General features: G+C 37.0%; 1 protein-coding gene across 1 annotated transcript in view; it reads left to right on the top strand.

Annotated features, from left to right (window-relative positions):
- The window catches only part of LOC134754472 (protein nervous wreck), a 59,783-nt gene extending 50,780 nt beyond the window's left edge, over positions 1 to 9,003 (top strand). Inside the window, exons 17-19 of the mRNA XM_063690806.1 lie at positions 1,304 to 1,534; positions 3,319 to 3,350; positions 8,514 to 9,003. Of these exons, the coding sequence (XP_063546876.1) occupies positions 1,304 to 1,534; positions 3,319 to 3,350; positions 8,514 to 8,915 (665 nt within the window). The 3' untranslated portion in view covers positions 8,916 to 9,003. The remainder of the gene's footprint in view (positions 1 to 1,303; positions 1,535 to 3,318; positions 3,351 to 8,513) is intronic.
- The last annotated feature ends 13,478 nt before the right edge of the window (positions 9,004 to 22,481 follow it).

Here is a 22,481-nt window from a genome sequence, read left to right as displayed (position 1 = left end):
TAGTTATCTCTATGGGAGGCGAAGTTTAGCTCGCTCGTAAGGATCGAGGTAAAAAAAAAACTGAAGTGGTTCACCGGGAATGTCCCCGATTGTACATACAGGTAGGAATTACAATAATGTTTTTGCGATCAATTTCGCTTATACTATAATTAAAATAAATATAATACTGATGCGAAAAATAAATCACTATTAATTAATGGTGAATCTCTTTACATGTTCTTAATATTTTAAGAACATGTAAAGAGATTCACCATTAATAGTGAGCCGATGTCACCGTTTTGTGTCACATGTAGTAATACGATTATTTTATGTAGGTATATAGTTATGCATTTACAAAGGCTGTCCACTGCATTTCAACGTGATTGGCACCTTTGTAGGGACGCGAAACGGGATTTTCTATTAGTTTTTTACTATGTTGCGTGTATAGCATGTAAAATACAAAATTAATTTTTGTTGTAACTTTGATTTTTATTACATTTAACGCAACCGCTGAGAAAACTCTTTAAATAAATGCACAATAATGGCAAAAATGTTGAACTGTATTTATTCGGATAAAACGTACGGTTACAGATGATTTGAAACGATCAAATCAAATAATCCACAAATGAAACAAGTAATGGGACTAGAAGCAGAGACGGTCGTAATAAAAATTGCATTATTACTCACAATTCAATTTCTCCCGGCAACGTATTTTCTAACTTTACAAAAGTTGTAATAAAATCTGTAACTAGATAAAACCTTGCAGCGGAGCATCAAAGGTTTTAAAAGCATTATAGCTCGTGCACTCACGATAATATAATTGAATTTAGGGACCTTTAAAAGTGGTCACTAGGAGGCTATCGCTTTATATAATACAATTCTGACCTCTTTCTAAATATGGCTGTGACCGCCTCTTTATTTTTTGCGCGTTATCGACTCGTCGACCTGCAATGTAATAAATAGACAGAGGGATAATTATTTTTTTGACGTGGTGGAATGAATCTATGTATAAGCATAAATGCCGCCTAATAGAATTATTATATCGGTTTCTCCACGAACAGCCCGAAATACTGACTAACCTACCTGCCTTCATTGTGGTAGCGTGGCGGTGAACAGCTAATTTTCGCCAAAATTTGGAAGTCCGCAATTTTATTAATGTACCTACATTAGGTATATTAGGAATCAAGCGTACATAGAAATCGATTGATACGCAGCTTTTAAATTGGACATTTTGACCGTTCCGGCAAACAAAAACCTTATCAACTAGCGGGTTGATAACGTGGAGCGGCCGCTCTCATTGTATCCCTGCCCCGGACGCTGCCAGTGATCCTCGGAGACAACAACAATGGGAAAGACGCCCCGCCGCCCGCAGCGCCGCCGCCGCCGCCGCCGCCGCCCGCCGACGCCGACGATGACATCGACCTCGGCGACTCTATGGACAGTCAGCCCGACTTCAGCTTTAACCTGGAGCTGACTAAGAACCAAGTTGAGCAATACGGGAGCCAATTTGAAGGCGAAGAGGAGAGCGTCGTTGCGCCTGCCGTTACTATCGTTGGTAAGTTTTGGACCGAACTGCATGAAAGGTTGTTGATCAGAAAATACATACTATTGGTCAATTTCAAAGTTATCTTCCAATTTTATGAATATCAATGCAGCAGGCTGTTTTTTGTAGAAAGTTGATGAACTTGCAAAAGTATTATGTTACTTTCAGTCTAGATTCAACAAAGACAGCAATAAGTATGATTCAATTATTTTTTTTGGTATAGTCCGACAAGAAATTGTAGAAAATTATTGAGGGCGCCACTTCCTACGTAACTGTCACATTTTTGACGTAAAATGCTTACATGGCAATAATTTAGTATGCATTTTTTAGTTCCATTTTATTTAATTTCTAGCGCACATCTGAACTTCGTAAAAAATATAAATATTTATGTAAATTATGTACCTAAATAGGTACATTATTCAGATGTTCTAGTTCACTAATTCCCAACAAACCTATGTCAGTTAAATGCCGTAAGAAAGAAATACTATACATTAACAAACATCATGGGACAATAATAAGTAGTCCCCCCACATTAAGGTCAATAAGGTTTGCGTTGTCAATGGGTATTAGACAACAATATACTTACACTGTTATCGATAAATTCTCAAACATTTAGAGTAAATAATAGTTTATTTTTACCTATTCGTATACATTTGTGTTTTATAAATAACAGGATTGATTTTGAATTTTTGGGAATTTCGTAAAAACCGTGGAAGTTTAAATCAGCAAAAAATGATAGAATAATTTAAAAATATAATGATGTTAATTTCCTTTTATGTAGTTGTATCAAAGATAGATATAACTCCGTAATAGATGGATACAGTCTAAGGAAAAAACGTGCCTCGAAAATCAAGAAAATTTGATTCTCGTTCAGAGGGCGCTACTAGTTTTGGCCTACAGTCGTATAGATGGCGTTGACGGCTTCGTTTGTTATTTAACAATTTTAACGCATATCAGTGAAAGAACATGGGTCAAAATCATAAAAATAATTAATGCAAATAAAAAAAATCATTTATCCATATTTAAATACATTCTATCGTATTTTTAAAAATCTTCATTTTATGTTTTAAAGTGTGTCGACAGATGGCAGTGAATTTACTGGGGTTACAAAATTTACTATGACAGTACCGCTCTAGTATAAGTTACTCTATGGTTGTATGGTCCAATATTATTTCGGAAATCTTTCGGTACAACTCGACTTGATTTTAAAAGTCAATACAACTTACAATGGAGGCAACACATATACAAGCCTATTTCAATATTTTGTTGCTCATATTGTTAAACGGATGGATGAATGCTTTAAGTTAAGACAAATAGATAAATATTTAATTATGAAAGGTAAATAACGTAAATCGAATTGAATGGAATCCAATAGTGGCTAATCTTTACGGGTTCGGTTCACTGTTTGGCATAGACCTACAAAAATTGCACGTACTGGGTCTTGGACTACCTACATAATTCTCTTATGAATACTGTTAAATAAATAAATAAAAATAAAAACTTTGCTAGAGGGAACAGCATGACACTAAAGTACCTTAATGAGTCCCCAAAGTAAGACAAAAGATCTCTCAATTCGCTTTTGTCATTTTTCCTACCCCAAATGTAAGAAATCATAAGGAATGTGCCGAAATGGATATCGCATGTAACCATATTACAATTATAAATTAATTACAAACTTTATTATTACATTTGTAAAGATATTTGTATAGATCGTTTTTATTTTTATCACGATTCATGTTTAGATACCATCTCACACTGTATAAAGTTTAATCGTTTTGACTTTTTTCATGCATCAGTTGATGAGGTTGTCGCTGAAAATTGGAACGAGGTTTGACCCCACACAGACAATTCTACATTCACTTTGTGTTGTGAATAGGTGTGCTTTGTGAACACTACTATGTACAGGATGGGGCATTCATGTGTAAATATGACTATATCGTTTATTGAGAGGTAATACTCATAAAGTTGCGATTACAGAAAGGCACTGAAAGCAATATGGCGGCCTCCGTCTAACACGTTTCGGCGTGACACACCTACTCGTAGATAAAAGAGAATGGATATAACCTAATATCCGTATATATGTTGATCGTAAGGGAAGTACGGCCAAAATGGCAGGGTGTTTTGTTTTTGAATCATATCTCTTTATTTAAAGCAATTATAATCGATTTTAGTTATTAATACTCATCATAGGTTCATTGACTAATATTAACACAGCCTTTTAATTTAATAGAAACCAAATTAAAATATATATTCTGAAAAATATACAAGCATGACAAAAACCGTTTTGTAAGATATAGTATGGGTAAAATGACACACGAAGTAAGGACATATTGACATACAAAAATTCTAAGTTCACATAAAAAAATGTGTTTTTTTTTTAAACATTAGCACATTAAGCATGAGCCCAACGAGACCGAGTAACCAGCAGTCACCGGACTTTAGAAGGTGGTACTGCTGTGTTGTATATAATATTTAGTCAATTTAAGGTTCAAGCTAATTATAAACTTACAATAAAAATGAAAACTTTGCTAGAGGGAACAGCATGACACTAAAGTACTTTAAATTTGTTAACTTTAGAATGGAATTAAAAGTCATTGTAATTAATATATGGACATTTGTCGTCACCCTCGGTATGAAATAGCCTATGTCGTTTTGTCCAGTGTATAGGTACATATACATGTCATTTTGCCTAAATGTAAACAAGACGCATTAAAAATCATATTTAATTAAAATAATTGTGCATTCAAGTGAAATTAAGACTAGCTAATATCATAGGTCTCCAGTTTTAGTAAAAATAATCACAAATTTCTACACATAATTCTCATGAAAACTGAAGAAACCCATGTATAAAATAAACTTGTGGGCACCAAAAACATTCACACTCATTACTTCAATGTGACTGAGCCAATGGCGCTGGGCGTCTCGCAGGATTGGAAAAATGGCAGCTGTGAGGTGTTGCTGTGTCGATATACTCGCTACAGCCCGCGAATTTCGAAATAAGCCTACTATGTAATTTTGTCCGTACATGTTATTTTGTCCGTATTTCCCCTATCTATTAGTTACATACTTATATTGTCATTTTTTTTGTAGGAGTAAATTCATGTATTTTGTAACTATACCTTTTATGCTACATAGTTTTACCTTATTAGGTATTTTATGGTGACTTCTGCATCATTAATTAATAAGGAATACTTTTAGATATATGTATGTGTCATGAATTTTTCTAAAGTCTAAGTTCCATTGGGTTCTAGGATAGTAATGATCTTTAGTTAGGTTGCAGTTATTACAAATTGTTGAGTTAATGATTATATAAAGCTTATTTAAGATGAATATTAAATTATAATTAGTACTTATAAGATGTTAGGTATTTTTTTTAAACTTATGATCAATGTTTTTTTCTGCATGCAGGCTTGCCCTTTTCTCGAAAAGTCTTCTAGAAATTGATTTTCGCTTATGTCATCTCAGATATGAGTGACTATGGTATCAATGCATTCAGTATGATGTCCTGAACACAAATATATGAGGTGACAAGCGCTAAAGTGGTGGGGATAGTTGTGGTGACGTCATAAAGTCGGCAGTACAAAGTTTTTAATTTTTTTCTTTTGAACATAGCATGTGAAGTACCAAAAGATCACAAATATATAACATACTGAAACATTTTCACTACTTGGTCTAACAAATTATTAAAAAACGTTAATAAAAATCACAATCCACAATTGGGTCTCAACTGCTCTAAATTGAAAATGACTGAATGGATTATTACAAATTTTATTCCAAATGACTGTCAATATCCTCTACCTACATAATGTCTAAAAATAATAAACCAGATATAGCAAAAAATAAGAAAAGTAACTACATCAAGTTGAAAAACAGTATTATTCTCTGTTACATTAAACTGCAACTATTATTAAAACAAACAACAAACCCGACTGTTTACATATATTTTTGAAATGGTTTTTTTTACTAGCTTTCATTTGTTACTTATATTGCTATAGTAAAAAAAACAATCTCCCCCTTCCTCCTTTTTTCATTTTCGGGCACCATTTTTAAAATTTATATAGCCTACGTCACTGCCATAATAGGGTTGTTGACACATGTTGAATTTTATAACTAAATCTAGTTAAATAGATAGAAAATGAGCAAGTTATCACAATAAATTTGAAACTTTATAAAAATATAGGGAAAAAAAAAAGTGAAATTTTTGAACGTTTTCTAATAATTTGTTAGACCAAGTAGTGAAAATGCTACAGAATATTATATATTTGTGATCTACTCACAAAGCCCTTTCATTTGGTATCCCACATGGTATGTTAAAAAAAAGTTAAAATCTTTGTACAGCCGAATTTATGACGTCACAGCAACTACCCCCACCACTCTCGCGCTTGTCATCTCATATATTTGTGTCCAGGACATTAAACTGAATGCATTGATACCATAGTCACTCATATCTGCCGGGCTAGCACATGATTGGCGCGAGAGTATCTCGCCGCGACATAGACTTCCCGTTCCCCTTTAATTCATACTGTTAGTAAAAGACGGGTAGTCTATCTCGCGGCGAGATACTGTCGCGGCAATCATGTGCTCGGCCTACTGAGATGACATGAACGAGAAGTAACCTAAAACCTTTTCCGCCGCCCTGCTAATAGACAGATGGGCAGATATTGTGTTAGTAAATCCCATTCAAAATCAATTCGAAAAAAATAATCATATAACTAGCCAGCTGTATAGGTTTAGGTGTTACCTCTTAATATTCGACACGACGAGCCGCAGAAAGCCCTCAAATGCGCGACATATACATAACCTCATTATAAATATAAACTAAAATCCATAACACACATTTCATTTTTTTTTGTAGTTAGATAAGCTGGATCAAATCAAACAATAATTCTTATTGCCAGAAACTCGACACGATTCCAAACCTCATATTGATTCAGCTAATCTTAATTGAACTTAGGTTTATTATAGATATTTAATTGAAGTTGTAGCTAAGCCCCATCCTGTATTATGTACTATATTGTTAATGTATGTGTCACAGTAAGACTTCACGCGATGTTGCTTACACCTTTAGGAATTTGAGCGAGACAAGAACCACAATGCGGCAAGATTAACGTTCGCAAACAGTGCCTGTATTCAGTCTGTGTCTTTAACTTTATGGTATCAACGACAACGTAAACGGTGTCGCTGCATTTCAGGTCAGCAGAGGTGTTATTTGTAGACTAAATTTGATTCCGATGCTGTAGCAAACCCTGTTCTGTTTCAGGGACACATAGTCTGTATTCCAACGCGAATTAGATTCTAAAACGGCGGGTTTAGGAGGCTTATGTACTTAAGCACTGTCGCGTCTTACTGTGACCGCTACGCCAAATATGCTTCTAGCTCTAAATTTACTCCGCTTTATTTGAGCTTTGCTTTGCAGGTGCTACTTTAGCTATTATATTGTGGATAATAATTTTAAGATGGTTACAGAAGAACCCACTAACGAAACACGACACAAGTAGGTAAAAGGTTCCCCAGAAATCCAGGAACTCACTGCATGTACCAATGCATGATTATATTTTGCATGTCAGATACTTAAACATACCTACATGACATAAACCCAAAACCCCGGATTCGTTTGGCAGACGTTCCGAAACTAATTCGTCAGTTTTATTTTTCCCCAAAAGCACATGCTTCAAAAATCTGCATCAAACAATTATTCTGCAAAGAACACAGGTAATACTTATTTACGATACAAGTGCGGAAAAGAGGAAATTCGAAACGAATGGCGACCGCAGGGAGTTCTTTAAATCGACACGAGTTTCGAATTACCTATTCGCACGTGTATCGTACAACGTTTTACAGTACGTATGGCCCTTTAAACTTTCGACATATGCACGAAAAGTGCTCTTTACGCACTAGTGCGAGAAAGTAGCACCAATGTACTATAATAGTTATTTACGATACAAGTGCGGAAAAGAGGAAATTCGAAACGAGTGGCGATAAATTAAAACACGACCGCAGGGAGTATTTTAAATCGACACGAGTCGCGAATTACCTATTCGCACGTGTATCGTACAACGTTTTACAGTACATATGGCCCTTTAAACTCTCGACATATGCACGAAAAGTGCTCTTTACGCACTAGTGCGAGAAAGTAGCACCATATGTACTGTAAAATAGTTTATGTAGGTAGACGTTTACACGAACGGCTTGGAAATCTGTGAAAAAAAAGAACGACCTAAAATCTCCGTAAGTTCAATCCCTATTTTTTCAAACGGTTTTCTTGTACGGACCACATTTCAAAGCAAATACTTATGTTTCATACAAAATAAAAAGATGTATACTCGGTATATGCCATTAAAATATAAACTCGACTTAAGAGTTTGTATTTTAATGTACCTGTTATTTGGCGGATTAGATTTTTCAAAAGTATGAGACGACTGCGCGATGTCAACCCTATATAGTCTGTTCGGTCTAGTTCTGTCTATATAGTCTTGCAAGAGTTGCAAGAGACCTGATTATTTAGCCCATTTAAAATACTGTGTCACAACTCTACCTGCTTCTATACACATAATTATGCTCCAATTTTCCGGTCCGGTGTACGAAAGACGACCGAATTTTGAATTTTATTTTATTTTTGATTATTTTCTAGGAAAAATATGGAAACTATTTTGAAAACATTTTACGTATTTACGAGTAAATGACTCAAAACTTATTGAAAATGAATAAATTAATATGTATGTAGTTGCCAATTTATGAACTCTCGGCGAGAGTACAGCCGACATTACAATCAAATGTTAAAAACAGGTGTCAAGTTGAGATAATGAGGTAAACTGTAACAGAAGCGTCTCATTATTAAGGAGCACATTTCAATATTAGTATAATTGTTCAGTAATTCAGTTGCTTCAGGGTGTTTTAGGTAATCTAGATATGGCCACTCACTGCACTATCACTGCACGTATTTAGATCGAACCGCTTGCCAAGCGACATTCTAAGAGCATGTCATGTTTAGGAGGAGGAGGAGCCGGCGCCTCCGCCGCCGAAGCCTGCGCCGCCCAAAGTTGAACTGGAGGACGACGGCGGGCTCGGCGTGGCGCAGATCGTGATCACCGCCGCCACGCCCATGGTGGAAGAGCCCGAGCAGCCCTTCCCTCCGCCGGAGCCCGAGCCCGAGCCCGAGGAGGACGAGTCCTCCATCTCCGAGCAGACCGCCGTCTGCGTGCCCGATCAGGCCGAGGCCCCGCCCGCCAACAGCTCAACGGCCTCGGAGGGCGAGTCCACCGGCGCCTCCGGGCCCCCCACCGCGCCGCAGTCTCCGCCCGCGGCGCCGCGCGCCGGCCGCGCCTCCATACCCGACGAGCTCGATTCGGCCCAACTTGCTAGGCTCACTGACTTAAAAGAATCCAACGCTTAAACTTGCGACTGTATCTATTTCTTTCTCTACGGAAGAACCGTTTTTCACTTTCTCGTTTCAGTGACATCGTGGCTATCACACCAGTTAGGTGTTAATGTAGCTATAGCGGCGAGCATTACATCATTGTTTTTTTTACAAAATACAATAATTTGATGCCGAATAACAAATATTTAATAATAATAGACCGAAATAGCGAGCGAGTGTCTAACGGTTCGGACAGGCCGGTGCTCGGCTGGATAGATCCATTGAATGTCGGTCCGGTCAGTGGAGCTGTACATACGTACTTATTATATACTGGTTACTGCTAGGTGTAATAGCACGATCTAGTACCTGCTGACTAGGAGTATGAGAACATCGCGAACTGGCCAACAATCCTTTTTATTATAAATGTATCACCGTTGTTAAATACTTACAATATAAGTTTCTTTTAAACGCGCATTCTTAGGTGCCTCAAGACTGTATAGGAAGTGGTATACTTTAATAACTGTAATCATATTATATCTTGCGTCCATATGACGTCTTGTTACAACGAAATAGTCGGATGGTTATTACCTTATATTTATCACATGCATATACATTCTTCTCTGTGTTAAACGTGAGAGATGTTGTTACTCTTAATGTATTCGAATCTGGTAACCAAACATCGCTGCCAGCGCGCTAGAGAGGGGCAAATCATAGAATACGAGCAGTACAGAGGTCTATAAAAATTAGTGGTCACTACGTTAAATTTATACGAAGACTTCTTTTAACATCTAGCCAGCGAGTAATACTCAGTACTTACTTTAATATATGTAATCAATTACAGAATACATTATATAGAAGAATAAAAAAATATCACATTTTGCCTTGCCTCATTGTCGAACAATAAATAAGTTTGGCATATATGGGAGGGTTTTTGGGCTTCATATTGAAAGATGTGCCCCCATTTTGGCACGCTTATAGCGATGTTTGATGTAACTGTTTCCAATGTAGATAGTTGTGTACGAGGAACTTACCCAAGATTTTATAATAAATGAGAAATTATCTAAAAAGATGCACATAATTATATATCAAAATAAATTGATGATTTACAAATAATTTTAAGTTCCAAATGGCTCGAAATACTTGTATAGGTTATTTAGCTAAACGTTTCATACTTGATGAAAATCTATTAAAAATATCTCTTCTCAGGCTTTACATTACAACAAGAGCAAAATCTGACTTTTATATATTAAATATGAACAAATCAGTATCCTTTTAAATGTACATAGACAAATATTGTTTTTAATTAAAACTGCGGTAGTTTATCGTTTCTAATGTATCATATGCTTCTAATACACAGCAGATGTTTGTCTTGTGATTTGCTTGATTTGCTTGTGTGTCTTAAATGTCCTTGTCGATAAATTAATCATACCTAAATGAAGTACAAATATTACATTCCAGTCAATTGATGACGTTTATCTTTCAGTTTACGTACAAATTGCACTTATATTCGATACATTTCCCTATTTTTACGAAAAATAATGATGTCCTTTAAGCCAAGCTGATAAAAGTTGCGCTCGGTAAAGTACTTAGTTAAAAGTATACCATACAACGTGTATGGTACGTTTGTGGTTTGCCCAAATGTAAACAAATTAATTTATACTTACCTACTTTATACTTAAGTAAGTACTTAACTATCATTTTGCGACTCCCGCGTCCGCAATCACTATCGACAAAAGCCAAAGTATTAGGAAGTTTGATTAACTTTTACATCTGTAGGCAGTGAACTCTGTAGGTATCCTTTCTTTAACGTCAGATGACCCCGTAATCTATTTGAATAGATTGTAACCATATAATCACTATAATTACTAATATTTTAAATAACTAACTATAGTAATGTTTATAGAGATTTTATATATTTGTTGGCCAGCTCGCGATCGTGAGATTAAATCTCTAGACTCGTTCAGTCGACCTACATCTGTATTCGACAAACTTGTGTAACTCGTATTTCTCACCATGAGCACGTCGAATAGACACGAGATTGGCTGAATGTGAGTCCAGCGATTGAGCGTAGGATTAGGAACAACATACAGGGTGTTACTACCTTCTCTTTTCTGGGACCTATATATTTTTCATTGGAGTTTTGGATTCGCATACTCAGACTCTTTAGCCTATTTTTCCACACAAAAAGTGTAATGACTCGATGAAACCGAGTCGGCTGATAATCGATTTCACGCAAGTAATCGATAATACTCTCGCTCTTGGAATTCTTGTAGGCCGTGAGATGTCAAATGGCAATATCAGTCTTTTAATGTCTGGGTTAATCCCTTTAGATTATCCATGTTGCCCTGTGAAATATCTATGTAATTATGAGCCGCCTCTCTTAATGCATAAATATCTTATATAAGTTAAAACGTTAAGTTTTCACATTATTTGTTGAATTAAAAACCGAGAAAATACAAAAAAAGTGTTATACCCATTATGATTGTTAGCTGCACCAGTTGTCGCCCCAGTCCCGCTAAAACATTTAGGTTTGTGACAATTGTGACCCGCCTGGTAATCTTACTCGTAGGATAGTAAAGTTGTAATACCTACCTAGATAAGATCTGCGAACTAACTTCACATTTATAATTGTACGTCCTTCCCTGCCCTAAAAGGAAATAAACCACCCGCGTAGCGGGCGAAAAATACTATTATACGGTAAATTTAACTCAAGCGACAATTTAACAAATGTTGTTCACAAACCAAACTGTTTCTAGTAGATAACATGATCCCAGTATCATAAATATTAATAATCACCACACGCACACGACCGTGTTTGCTAGAAGTTACGATTGGTGTCATCTATTCTGTATGACATAATTAGGTTTATGTAGCAAGGGATTCACCGCCAAGATCCGTGGAAATGATAAGATGAGCTGTGTTATTTATTTCTAGTTTTAACATAGAACCGTGCCGTTCGCCAGATGCCACGCCACTTACATTTACTTATTAAATATGCATTTACATAAAAACACCCGTCGACATCGTAAAAGGTGCTCAAATAGTATGACTATGACTGTAACTCACTTTATTTACTCAAGTAATATTTGACGCCGGCGGGGGGACGGCACGGTGTACCTAGTCTTTTATACGTGCGATAAAAGTGCATTCGTTTCCGATTCTGTATTCCCAATTCGGATTTCTGATCAGGAAACCGAACGCCTGTGGCCAGCCTTAGAAACGGTTCATTGGACAAATGCAAAAATTATAAAAAATGTACATATTGCAAGACTCGTATCGTTTTATAACAGTTCGCGAGGCAGTTCACTAGTGCATGCAATAATGAATCCAAGAAACATTATGGTAAGCTTTCGCATTCTACTTTTTATAAAATTGTACGGTGTCAATTTTATTGGACGATAAGTTCAGATAATTCAGTTACTAATAAACTAAGTTAAGTAACTACCTCAATACCTAATATTAATACAGTTTTGATCAAGATGAGTTAAGAGATCAAGAAAGAGTTAAAGATCAAGAGATATTCGCACCTACTTTTTATATGTGTATAAGTATTTATATCATTTATTTTTATATATATGTATAGAGTGACTGGTATAGTTATTGGCCACTAAACAGTAATTAGCCACTCTTAATAATAATGCTTCAATTGGCTTGTTTCTTTCTGATTTGTTAAAAGTGGCCAATTACTATGTAGTGGCCAATAACTATAGCAGTCACCCTATACTAATTCAATAAATCTGGCACAAATCCGGTTAGATCAAAGAAGGAACTAAAAACAGCTTGTGGTAATGCTGGCATTGAAGGTATCAACTTGTGAGGTATTGAGTTAGTTCTTAACTTGACTACTTGTTGTGAAACTTACAAGTTAAATAGTCACTGAAGTCAAGTTTCTTCGAACTGATGGAAACACAGGAAACGAACAGTTGACATGATGTTATTTAAAATGGTGCGGTGCATATTATTATGCTGTGGCTGCTGACTGCACTGAATCTTCCCAGGTAGCAAAGAGACGTCAGCGACGTCATAATGACGTCATAATGACGTCATAAAGACGTCGCTGACGTCATATTGACGTATAAATGCTACCTGGGTTTTAACCGCCAAAGTGTTGTTTACTTAAGTTTGTATCGTTACGTAGTAACAAAAGTTTAATGATGAAGTAAGTTGGATACATTCAAATATAATCTTGGCGGTCAAATGTCAGATTAATTGCTAAACAGGTAAAAGTATCCCCGGTAGAACAATGCTACGGACTCAGCGTTGACTTAGTATTAACTGTGTTTTAAAATAACAATATATTCATTGTTAGTGTCTAGATTACCTTTTATTATATTCAGTGTTCGATGGTAATGAATAACTTGTATCTACTCTTCACGGTGGTGGGAAGCGGACTGACGTAAGCGCCACTCGCATCTATTTTGGTATTTTGGTAGGGTGGCAGAATACCGGGCACAATACCTCGGTTCGCCGGGGTCTCTCCCAGAAGTCGTCGGCAACATCAAGGGTCTGCTAGGCTTCCTGGAAGAGTTGGGTTGGCAAGAGTAGTGCCGTCAACCCATCACGCAAAATAGGCGCATTATATGACGTCGAGTTGCGGAAACCAAGCCCGCGAAAACCTATAACCTATCTATTTTGGTATCGTATAGGCGACGTCACTTTGCTTTTTGCCAATCAATAATTTATTTTGCCGAGAGGTCTGTAGCACTCTGGTTACTCTACACAGAAACGTTAACTGTTGTACTATTACTACAAAACTAGCTATTGTTTGTGATATATAACATACAATACTACATTATATTAATATGTAAGGTGTCACTTTCTTTAGAAGAAACGGAGGTTCTGATAGGACGCTGTAGCGAGGAGCAGTAACGTCGGTGGGTCGTGCCAAATATTCATCTATTGACTCTATCAATCGAAAAGGGACTCCTGCTGTAACGAAACACTAAAAAACTGCCATCAAACTTTAGGTATTATTACAACAGTGAATAATTAACAGAGTCTTTAAGAATACAATTCCTATATTTTGTATTCGACAGAGATATCGAATGTCACTACAATACATAATTTTCGATTCGGGTTCGCTATTCGTAAAAAAGTTACAGCTATTGTATTACGTGTCACTACGTATCAATCATCGAACTTGCAACACAAGACACACAACAAAGTTCCATACATACAGATTTTCTCTTTCAAGATAGGTACTAACTACTAGAACGGGTGCTACGAATAGGGGATATTACTGCAATGTTCTGCCACCAGAGTGCAGCACTAGCCTTTTTAGTAAACCATAAAGTAACTTATACATACTGTACCTTTAACAGGTTTTTGACAAGTTTTCAGAGATAATAAAATATGACATTGATGCATCAAGGCGGTTTTTTACAGGGACTTACCGGAAAACGCGAATCCCAAATTTCGCTATCTGCCTCTTTATCGCTCGAATATGTAAGAGTGACAGAGATGTTAGAGAAGCACACTTTAATGTTTTTGCAAATTGTTTAAATTAATCATGACCTGTCGCAAAGTCAATGTCAATTAGTTACCTACTTATAGGTACATAGGTACACGTTTAAATTGGAGGTTGAAGCTGCTTATGTAGCTAGTTCTCGTATTTATTTACATTTGGAAATAAATCTCACCACTGATATGTGACAAGTACCTACCTAAATGCTTCAAAACCCATATTTGTTTAATTTAAGTTAAGCAAACGTTATATCTTGGGTTTACCAAAACGAAAACGATTAAAGATGAAATACTATTGATGAACGGTAGGTATATATGTATATGTCTATATACCTATGTTGTGTTGGCATGGGGATGGTTTGAAACAAGGGAACACATTGACGAAGTAAAGTTTAGGTACTCTTACTAGTAAACAAAGCTTTATACACTTACTAGAAAGATATTTACACATTTTTGAACCTTAATTCATAGTGATATTTTTATTTATTTTTATTTTATTTAAGTAATTACAACAACAATATCTAACTAATTTACAAAGTATCGTTAAACCCGTAGGGTTTGTCTCGATACCGCATTCCAAAACATGACATCTTATACAAAAACATAACAAATTGTTAAATTGTACATAATAACAATACTTAAACTATCTATCAGCAGTTTATAAATTATAAAAATCGACATCATTACACCGAGCGCCGAAACAGCACTTTAAAGCACAAATAAAAACTTTTTCCACGGGAATCTACACACTCAATACTTTTATTCAGTCGTGTGTACTTAAATTTTATTAAGGCACTGACAACTAATGTGTTCGAAACACTTAATTTTAAATAGTTTCAGTAAAGTATGCATACAATTGGTTGCTTAGTTTGGTTATTTTGGCTAATCAAAATGAATATTTGGCATTATCCTACAACAGGAGAGTTTTAGAGTAAAATAATAGTCATTCATTAGTAAGTACTCATATGTTTATACACTTAAGGAATATTGTATCACTTTGAATAGTAGCGACGGGCGCCGTACACCGTACGAGGGAAACATTTAGCATGTAACTACATTTAGATAGTTTGAACAATAACTAGTATTTCAGCAAATTTTGGCAAAAATTCATTGCTACCTTTGTATCTTACCTTAAGCCGCTCCAGACTACGCGGCGCGAAGCCGCGAACGCGAGTGTGGAGTCGATTGCGCTGATTAGCGAACTAGACTCCACAGTCGCGTTCGCGGCTTCGCGCCGCGATTCGCGCACGAGTGTGGAGGGGAGTTGAATATTTTAAACGTGTATCAAGGACCAGAGTTTAAACGAAACACTTGATTATTTCTGAAGTATTACCGTATTCACTAGTAAATATTAAAAAAAAACTGTATCAATTCGTTAATATTTATCGCTTTCAATGACGACCCCCCCCCCGTACCGCCTCCTCTACGTAGCATTTTCGCTACGTACCGGAAAACCTATATCTGCTACGGCGTAGAGCTACGACCGTAGCTATTGCAGTGAATTAGTTAAAATAAAAAAATCTAGTGGAGGTTTTAAAACCTGGTTCTTTCATTTAACTTTTACTTACTCATCCTTAAGACTTCTTTTACGTGGTCTTTGTAATAATTACCAACGAAAAAACTAAGTGTAAATATTAATTACATGAAAGAAAGGTAACAACAAAATTGTCCAAGTGACGATGGGTTTTCTGTCTCTTCTCTTTTGATCTTAACTTAGTGTGGGATAAATGGTCGATGCTTTATGGTGCTTAATCATATAATAATACACTATTGGTAACATACTGTAAAATTTAATGTGAAAAAAGGTACTGCAGCTATCATAAAAAATTAAGCTAGGCGTAGAAAAAAAGAGAAACACTTCAAAGAAGTTTTCTTACTGTCCCAAATAAACACCTCATCTTCAGTTTTTTCTTACAAGTCGGTTAAGAATATCATGAATTCCCCTCTTTGGTCCAATCCTCAAAGCTGTGAGCTTTCGGCAGCGATTGATGCTAGGTATTCATGTGAAGACCGCGAGCCCTCAGGCTACAAGCTAAATACAGTCTTATTTAGAACTACATAAGGTGGAATATGGTCGTTGACGCCTCCTAGTATAAGCAACGACGATTTATTTCAGCATTAGTATTGCAGTCGACGTTCTTCGTGTTGTCACCTTTTTTTCCAGTTACCTATATTTATAAATATTTTATTTGAATTACCTACCTACCATTACCTACAAGTTCACGCAATTCAGAACTAACATGCAACATGCATTCATTAGTGATTTACTACAAAGTTTTCCTTGAATTCTTTCTGGACCGTTTTTATACATTTCTTTATTAATATTTAGTTAAATACCTACTCGTATACGCGGGGACGCATTCACCGCAGCCATGTTTTATGCGATCTGAAAATGTATGAACATTGTGTGAAATGGGTGAACGCTCGAGCGGAGCGTGTGGCGCGGCGCACATGCTAAACGTATGCGACGAACAGCCTCAGTGCCTCAGTGCACGCACGAAATTCCTTGGAAGGTCGACGCCACGCTGGACGGTCCGCTAATCGCGCAGCTACGCGCTCGCCGCTGAGGCTACACCAAAATGATGAGTGAGATGAGATGAGAGACCAAAATAGTTATTTAATGATGAGTTATTTAACCGTACCACGAGCTGACACTTGACGTTTATGTTAGCGACTGCGTAAACTCGATCGCAGTCCATCTGGCAGACGCTAACGTAAATGTGTTAACTCGTGGTAGCCGTGATTGCGGCGTAAAGCGGTATGAGTACCTATTCGTTTTTGCAATATTTTGATAGCCCACCTGTCTATGGAGTTGATTGAGGTGTGAATGAAGTGTGTCTGTTTTAGTCAGTAATGTTGTAAAGATAAATGCACCTACGTCCATATGTACTGTAACACGAAGTTTAAAAATGGTTTATCTTTACTTTTGGTTCCTTAAATTATCCAGATTCAATCAGATTTTATTGTAACAGAAAAAAACGTTTTTAGTCGAGATTTTTATGTACATATTGTTTTGTATACGTCTAGCCAATTAGGCTGGAGATGCAGGTTGACGTATTTAATTTTAAACTAAAAATAAATGTATTCACGGATTTTTTATAAAATATAAACAAATTGTTTGACAGGATCGAATTTTGTTATACCTACATTGTTGTATTTTAAATGTCGTTTCGATCACATTAAACTAAATTATAGAATAAGCTATAATAAGGGAGATACCATAAACATAGTTGTAGTTATGACACGTTTACATTAATCCGTTCGCTAAAAACCGGGGTCGATTTTTTTAATTAAAATCAACCCTCACGTATCGCGCAGGTTGACCTAGAGGCGCATTCTGATTTTTGAAATGTGATATTGATTTGGCTATAATCTCAGGGCATTTTGCACATGCATTCATTTTGTATGTGGGTTGCTTTAAAATCTGTATTCGTCTCTTACGTTTTGCTGTTGCAATTCGATCGCGAAGGTACAGCGAATAGAATAATGTTAATGGGGCATTAACATCCTAGTGCGCACTGCTACTTTTGTCTCTATGGGTGCGTCCAGAACTAGGAAATGCACCGCAATGTGCACGAATGTTTAATGTATGTGCGTTTTAAGCGAGTTTTATATGAGTTGCGCTCATTAGGCATGCAACCTGAAGAAAACATGCGCACACGCTCGCGGCGAATTTGCAAGATCTGGACATACCTACTTAATATCTTTGGATAATTTGTTCTCATGCACGTGGTAATTTTCTTGACAAGCAATAATTTAAGTGTTACTAAGTAAGGCATATTGTACCACTACACTACCAAGTGGTTCCTAGTAGATACTGTTCAGAAAGTTTTCAAGAAAGCTCTCGCAGCCACCGTGCGGTATACGGAGTCGTTTATAATACGAGTATAACTAAAGGGTAGTACGTTGGTTCGCCTCGGCGAATTTGTACGGTTGCTTTGATGTCCCCATGCCTTTTCAACCTGCAGTAAACTTTATCAATAGAATTTGCGTTTTATTTTACATCCCTTATCACATACCTAGCACTTCTACAGTACAATGAAATGAAATGAAACAGCTCAAAAATTTGAAAAAAATACACAAAATAGTTCATTACCTATAGATGACAGGAAAACCTATTAGAAATGTGCAGTCAAGCGTAAGTCGGGCTTATCTACTTAGTTTTTGATCCGACACCTACGGGTTTTTTAAAGATAAACTCACGTTTCACATTAAAAATACATTGTTTAAATTGTGTAATGTACGGAACCCTTGGAACGCGAGTCCGACTCGCACTTGGCCGGTTTTTTGAACCACAAATCCCTGAATCTTATTATAGGTATGTATATCAATGCAGGCTCAGTCAAAGACCAGCAGGGGAGACAACCTCATGAGCGCCAAGTCATACAAGTTCATAAGGTAAACATCGTTCTGCAAGTTCTTGACGACAACTGTTTGAATGGGTGTCACAATTAACAGATTTGAAAATATCTTTTGACATCGTTTATTTAACTATATTAATATCGGATTTTCTAACATACCATACGTAATTTTATGTGGATAAATGAATAAATTATACGGTGTTTTGTGCCAGATTTAACTTTTCTTGTTCTCGACCCACGATCTTGGTACATAATTTTGAAGAAAGATATGAAAATCACTGTACTTAATTACAAGTAAAACATCACTCTTTCAGTCTGAAACATCATGCAATGTGAAATATATTCGGACAGCCCGGACAGGCAAGAAATGTGTCTCTCGCCAGGCCGGCGCTACAATCATGCGAATGATAACAAATATTTTCGTGATACTCGTTATGATAACATCGGATTAAGCTCGTCTGTGGGGCGTCCGCTAGCTGGGGCGGGTGCACGGAGCGGGTGAGCGGGTTAACGAAAAATAGTATGAGACGCGGACGCGTGCGACGGATTTTCCTCGTACCTACAAATGGCACCAGGTAGCGGACGCCCTAAGTATCCTGAGCGAATATCTAGTTAAATGGTTTGAATTAGTTTTTTTAGAACGATTTTAACCACAACCGAGATTTTAACCCACGAGTTTGACCACACACATATGAAAGGTTAATAGAGCGAACTTGTACTCCAGTACTAAGTATAACAGACAACTGAACCAGCATACGCTAAACTCAAACAAGAATTGGCGGTGTCAAGATGTGTGCTTCCCTGGAGACGGTTCTACTGTCGCACTTCTTGTTTGACTTGGCACATCTAATAGCTAAGTTGTCTCACATATACTACTTAATATATACCTAGTCGGTCACTAGGTTTTCAACTGATGAAATATAAAATAAAGCTTAAAATAAAAAAGTTTAGGCACAGTTTGATAGCTTATTTTGTAATGTTCAAAAACTTCAAAAATAATATAAAATTCAGATGAAGAATTTATGGGAATCCTTGGAAAGCTCCAGATTGCCTGAAGACGTAAACACGCGGTTAATTTATGAAAATTATACTTTACAAAAGTGTGTCCAATGCAATCTAGCAACTTTGCCAGAAGGTTCAATTGCTTGTTTTAATGAGGCCTCTATATTATCGCACATTTTGTGACCACCATTTTTAGGGTTCCGTACCAAAAGGTACGAAAGGAACCCTTATGCTGCGACTCTGTCCGTCCGTCTGTCTGTCACATTGCTAAATATCTCGAGAACTACTTAAGCTATCGATTTGAAATTTGGAATAGTTATGAACAACGCTAACCCAGACATGTTGGAAGTGTATTTTTTTTAAATATTTTTATTAACCCCACTGAGGCGAGAGAAACTTCAGTATAGTACTATTACTGAGTCTAGATAAATCCGGCACAAAACTTACTGGCTAATACACTATTCGCTAGCTGTCTCTACACGTCTCATTATAAACATTTGGTGCCGGCTGTTCACACTCGTCGGGATAGCCTCTCGCAGTCTTGGCAAAATCCCGACCCAATCGGATCGGGTCGGGCGAGACGAGACGAGTACACCCTCGTTCTCGGTCTGCTTCGGGGGTCTCTTGACGAGTGTCTGGGTACAGCCGGCGTGAACAATTATGTTACTAAATGTATAATACTATTTTAGCACCTCGTTGCTACAATTACATTTGCTAGGCTTCTTGCGGGCCTGTCTCTTTCTAGTTAAAGTTATAGAGCGTTAGTGTGAAAGAGACGATGTGATTAAGCGCTAGGTTGTGATTACTGATTAGACTTGTGTAAGTTGTGAAGAGACAAATTTAAAACATTTTGGAATACACGAACACTATACATAATTATGTTTTCATATATCGATGAAAATGAAAATGAAAAATTGTTTTAACTAATACAGTTTGTAAGTGTTGGTGCCTCTTTTTATGTAACAAAATAACTGTGTTTAGAGGCACCGCTCTTCCATGAGCGTAACCTTAGTTTCTAAGGGCCACCCACGAACCACGTTCGACGTGTTGCCTCTCTGTCGCACTTGTAAATTCGTACGTAAGTGTGACAGGGAGGCAACACGTCGAACGTGGTTCGCAGTAGGCCCTCTGAGTTGCAACATCAGTTTCGAGTATAGTTGTGCCGTTCTCCGTTTTGTATGGGGAAACGAAACGAGAACGTTCCCCATAGTAAACGTAGCACGTTATCGAGAACGGCACAACTATAGTTTCAAACCATTCGTTACATCTCTTGTGAAACCAGTAAAGCACTGATTTTTCGACAAAAGTTACAAAGTAAACACTTAATCGAGTTAGGTACGATTCAATAATAGATTTTGCACAATTTATAAAATATTTATTCAAAGCAGCCTTCGTCCAAGTAAGCAAAGAAAAGTAAATAATAGACTATCAATCTCCACTCTGCCTCATCATTATTCTAGATGGCGCAACAGATAAGCGCAACGCCATCTAGTGAGCACTCAGATAGTTCTAAAATAGAGCGTAGCGTAAGGGGGGATGTTGAATTATGGTGATAATTACCGTGGCAGTTGTTAGCCCCCCCTCTCCACGAATGCGCGACGCTATTAACATTTTAGATTTGGTATGGTTAGAAAAACACTTGCTGAGAAGAACTAGCCAGGAACTCAGGTTTAAAGGTCATAGAGAAAAACGATTAAAGGTCTGCACTACTGAAGAGCCGAGGAGCTGCACTGAGCCAATAATCATTGGTTTATTGGTGTTTTCGGCTCTACTATCTAAGTTGTTTTCCCATAGAAGGAGCATTGAGATGACAGCTGTCAACTGGATTTTGAATTGGGCAAAGATGATATTTGATGAGAAGAATTGGCTAAAAACTCAGTTTTTGCACCATTTTTCTCTTGTTAACAAACATCGTTCATTGGATATCTAAAAGCGTAGCTTATAGGGGGGATGTTGTAATGTAGAATCCCGTGGCAGTTGTCAGCCCCCCTTCCCCACGAATGCGCTACGCTTTTAACATTTTAGTTTTAGTATGGTTAGAAAAACACTTGCTGAGAAGAACTAGCTAGGAACTCAGTTTTTACGGTCAGAGAAAAAACGATTAAAGGTCTGCACTACTGAAGAGCCGAGGAGCTGTACTGAGCCAATAATCATTGGTTTATTGGTGTTTTCGGCTCTACTATCTAAGTTGTTTTCCCATAGAAGGAGCATTGAGATGACAGCTGTCAACTGGATTTTGAATTGGGCAAAGATGACATTTGATGAGAAGAATTGGCTAAAAACTTAGTTTTTGCACCATTTTTCTCTTGTTAACAAACATCGTTCATTGGATATCTAAAAGCGTAGCTTATAGGGGGGATGTTGTAATGTAGAATCCCGTGGCAGTTGTCAGCCCCCCTTCCCCACGAATGCGCTACGCTTTTAACATTTTAGTTTTAGTATGGTTAGAAAAACACTTGCTGAGAAGAACTAGCTAGGAACTCAGTTTTCACGGTCAGAGAAAAAACGATTAAAGGTCTGCACTACTGAAGAGCCGAGGAGCTGTACTGAGCCAATAATCATTGGTTTATTGGTGTTTTTGGCTATCTTAGTTGTTTTCCCATAGAAGGAGCAGAGATGACAGCTGCTGGATTTTGAATTGCGCAAAGATGACATTTGATGAGAAGAATTGGCTAAAAACTCAGTTTTTGCACCATTTTTCTCTTGTTAACAAACATCGTTCATTGGATATCTAAAAGCGTAGCTTATAGGGGGGATGTTGTAATGTAGAATTCCG

Source organism: Cydia strobilella, chromosome Z, assembly GCF_947568885.1.
Source record: "Cydia strobilella chromosome Z, ilCydStro3.1, whole genome shotgun sequence".
Classification (NCBI taxonomy): domain Eukaryota; kingdom Metazoa; phylum Arthropoda; class Insecta; order Lepidoptera; family Tortricidae; genus Cydia; species Cydia strobilella.
This window is presented reverse-complemented; position numbering and strand designations above follow the sequence as displayed.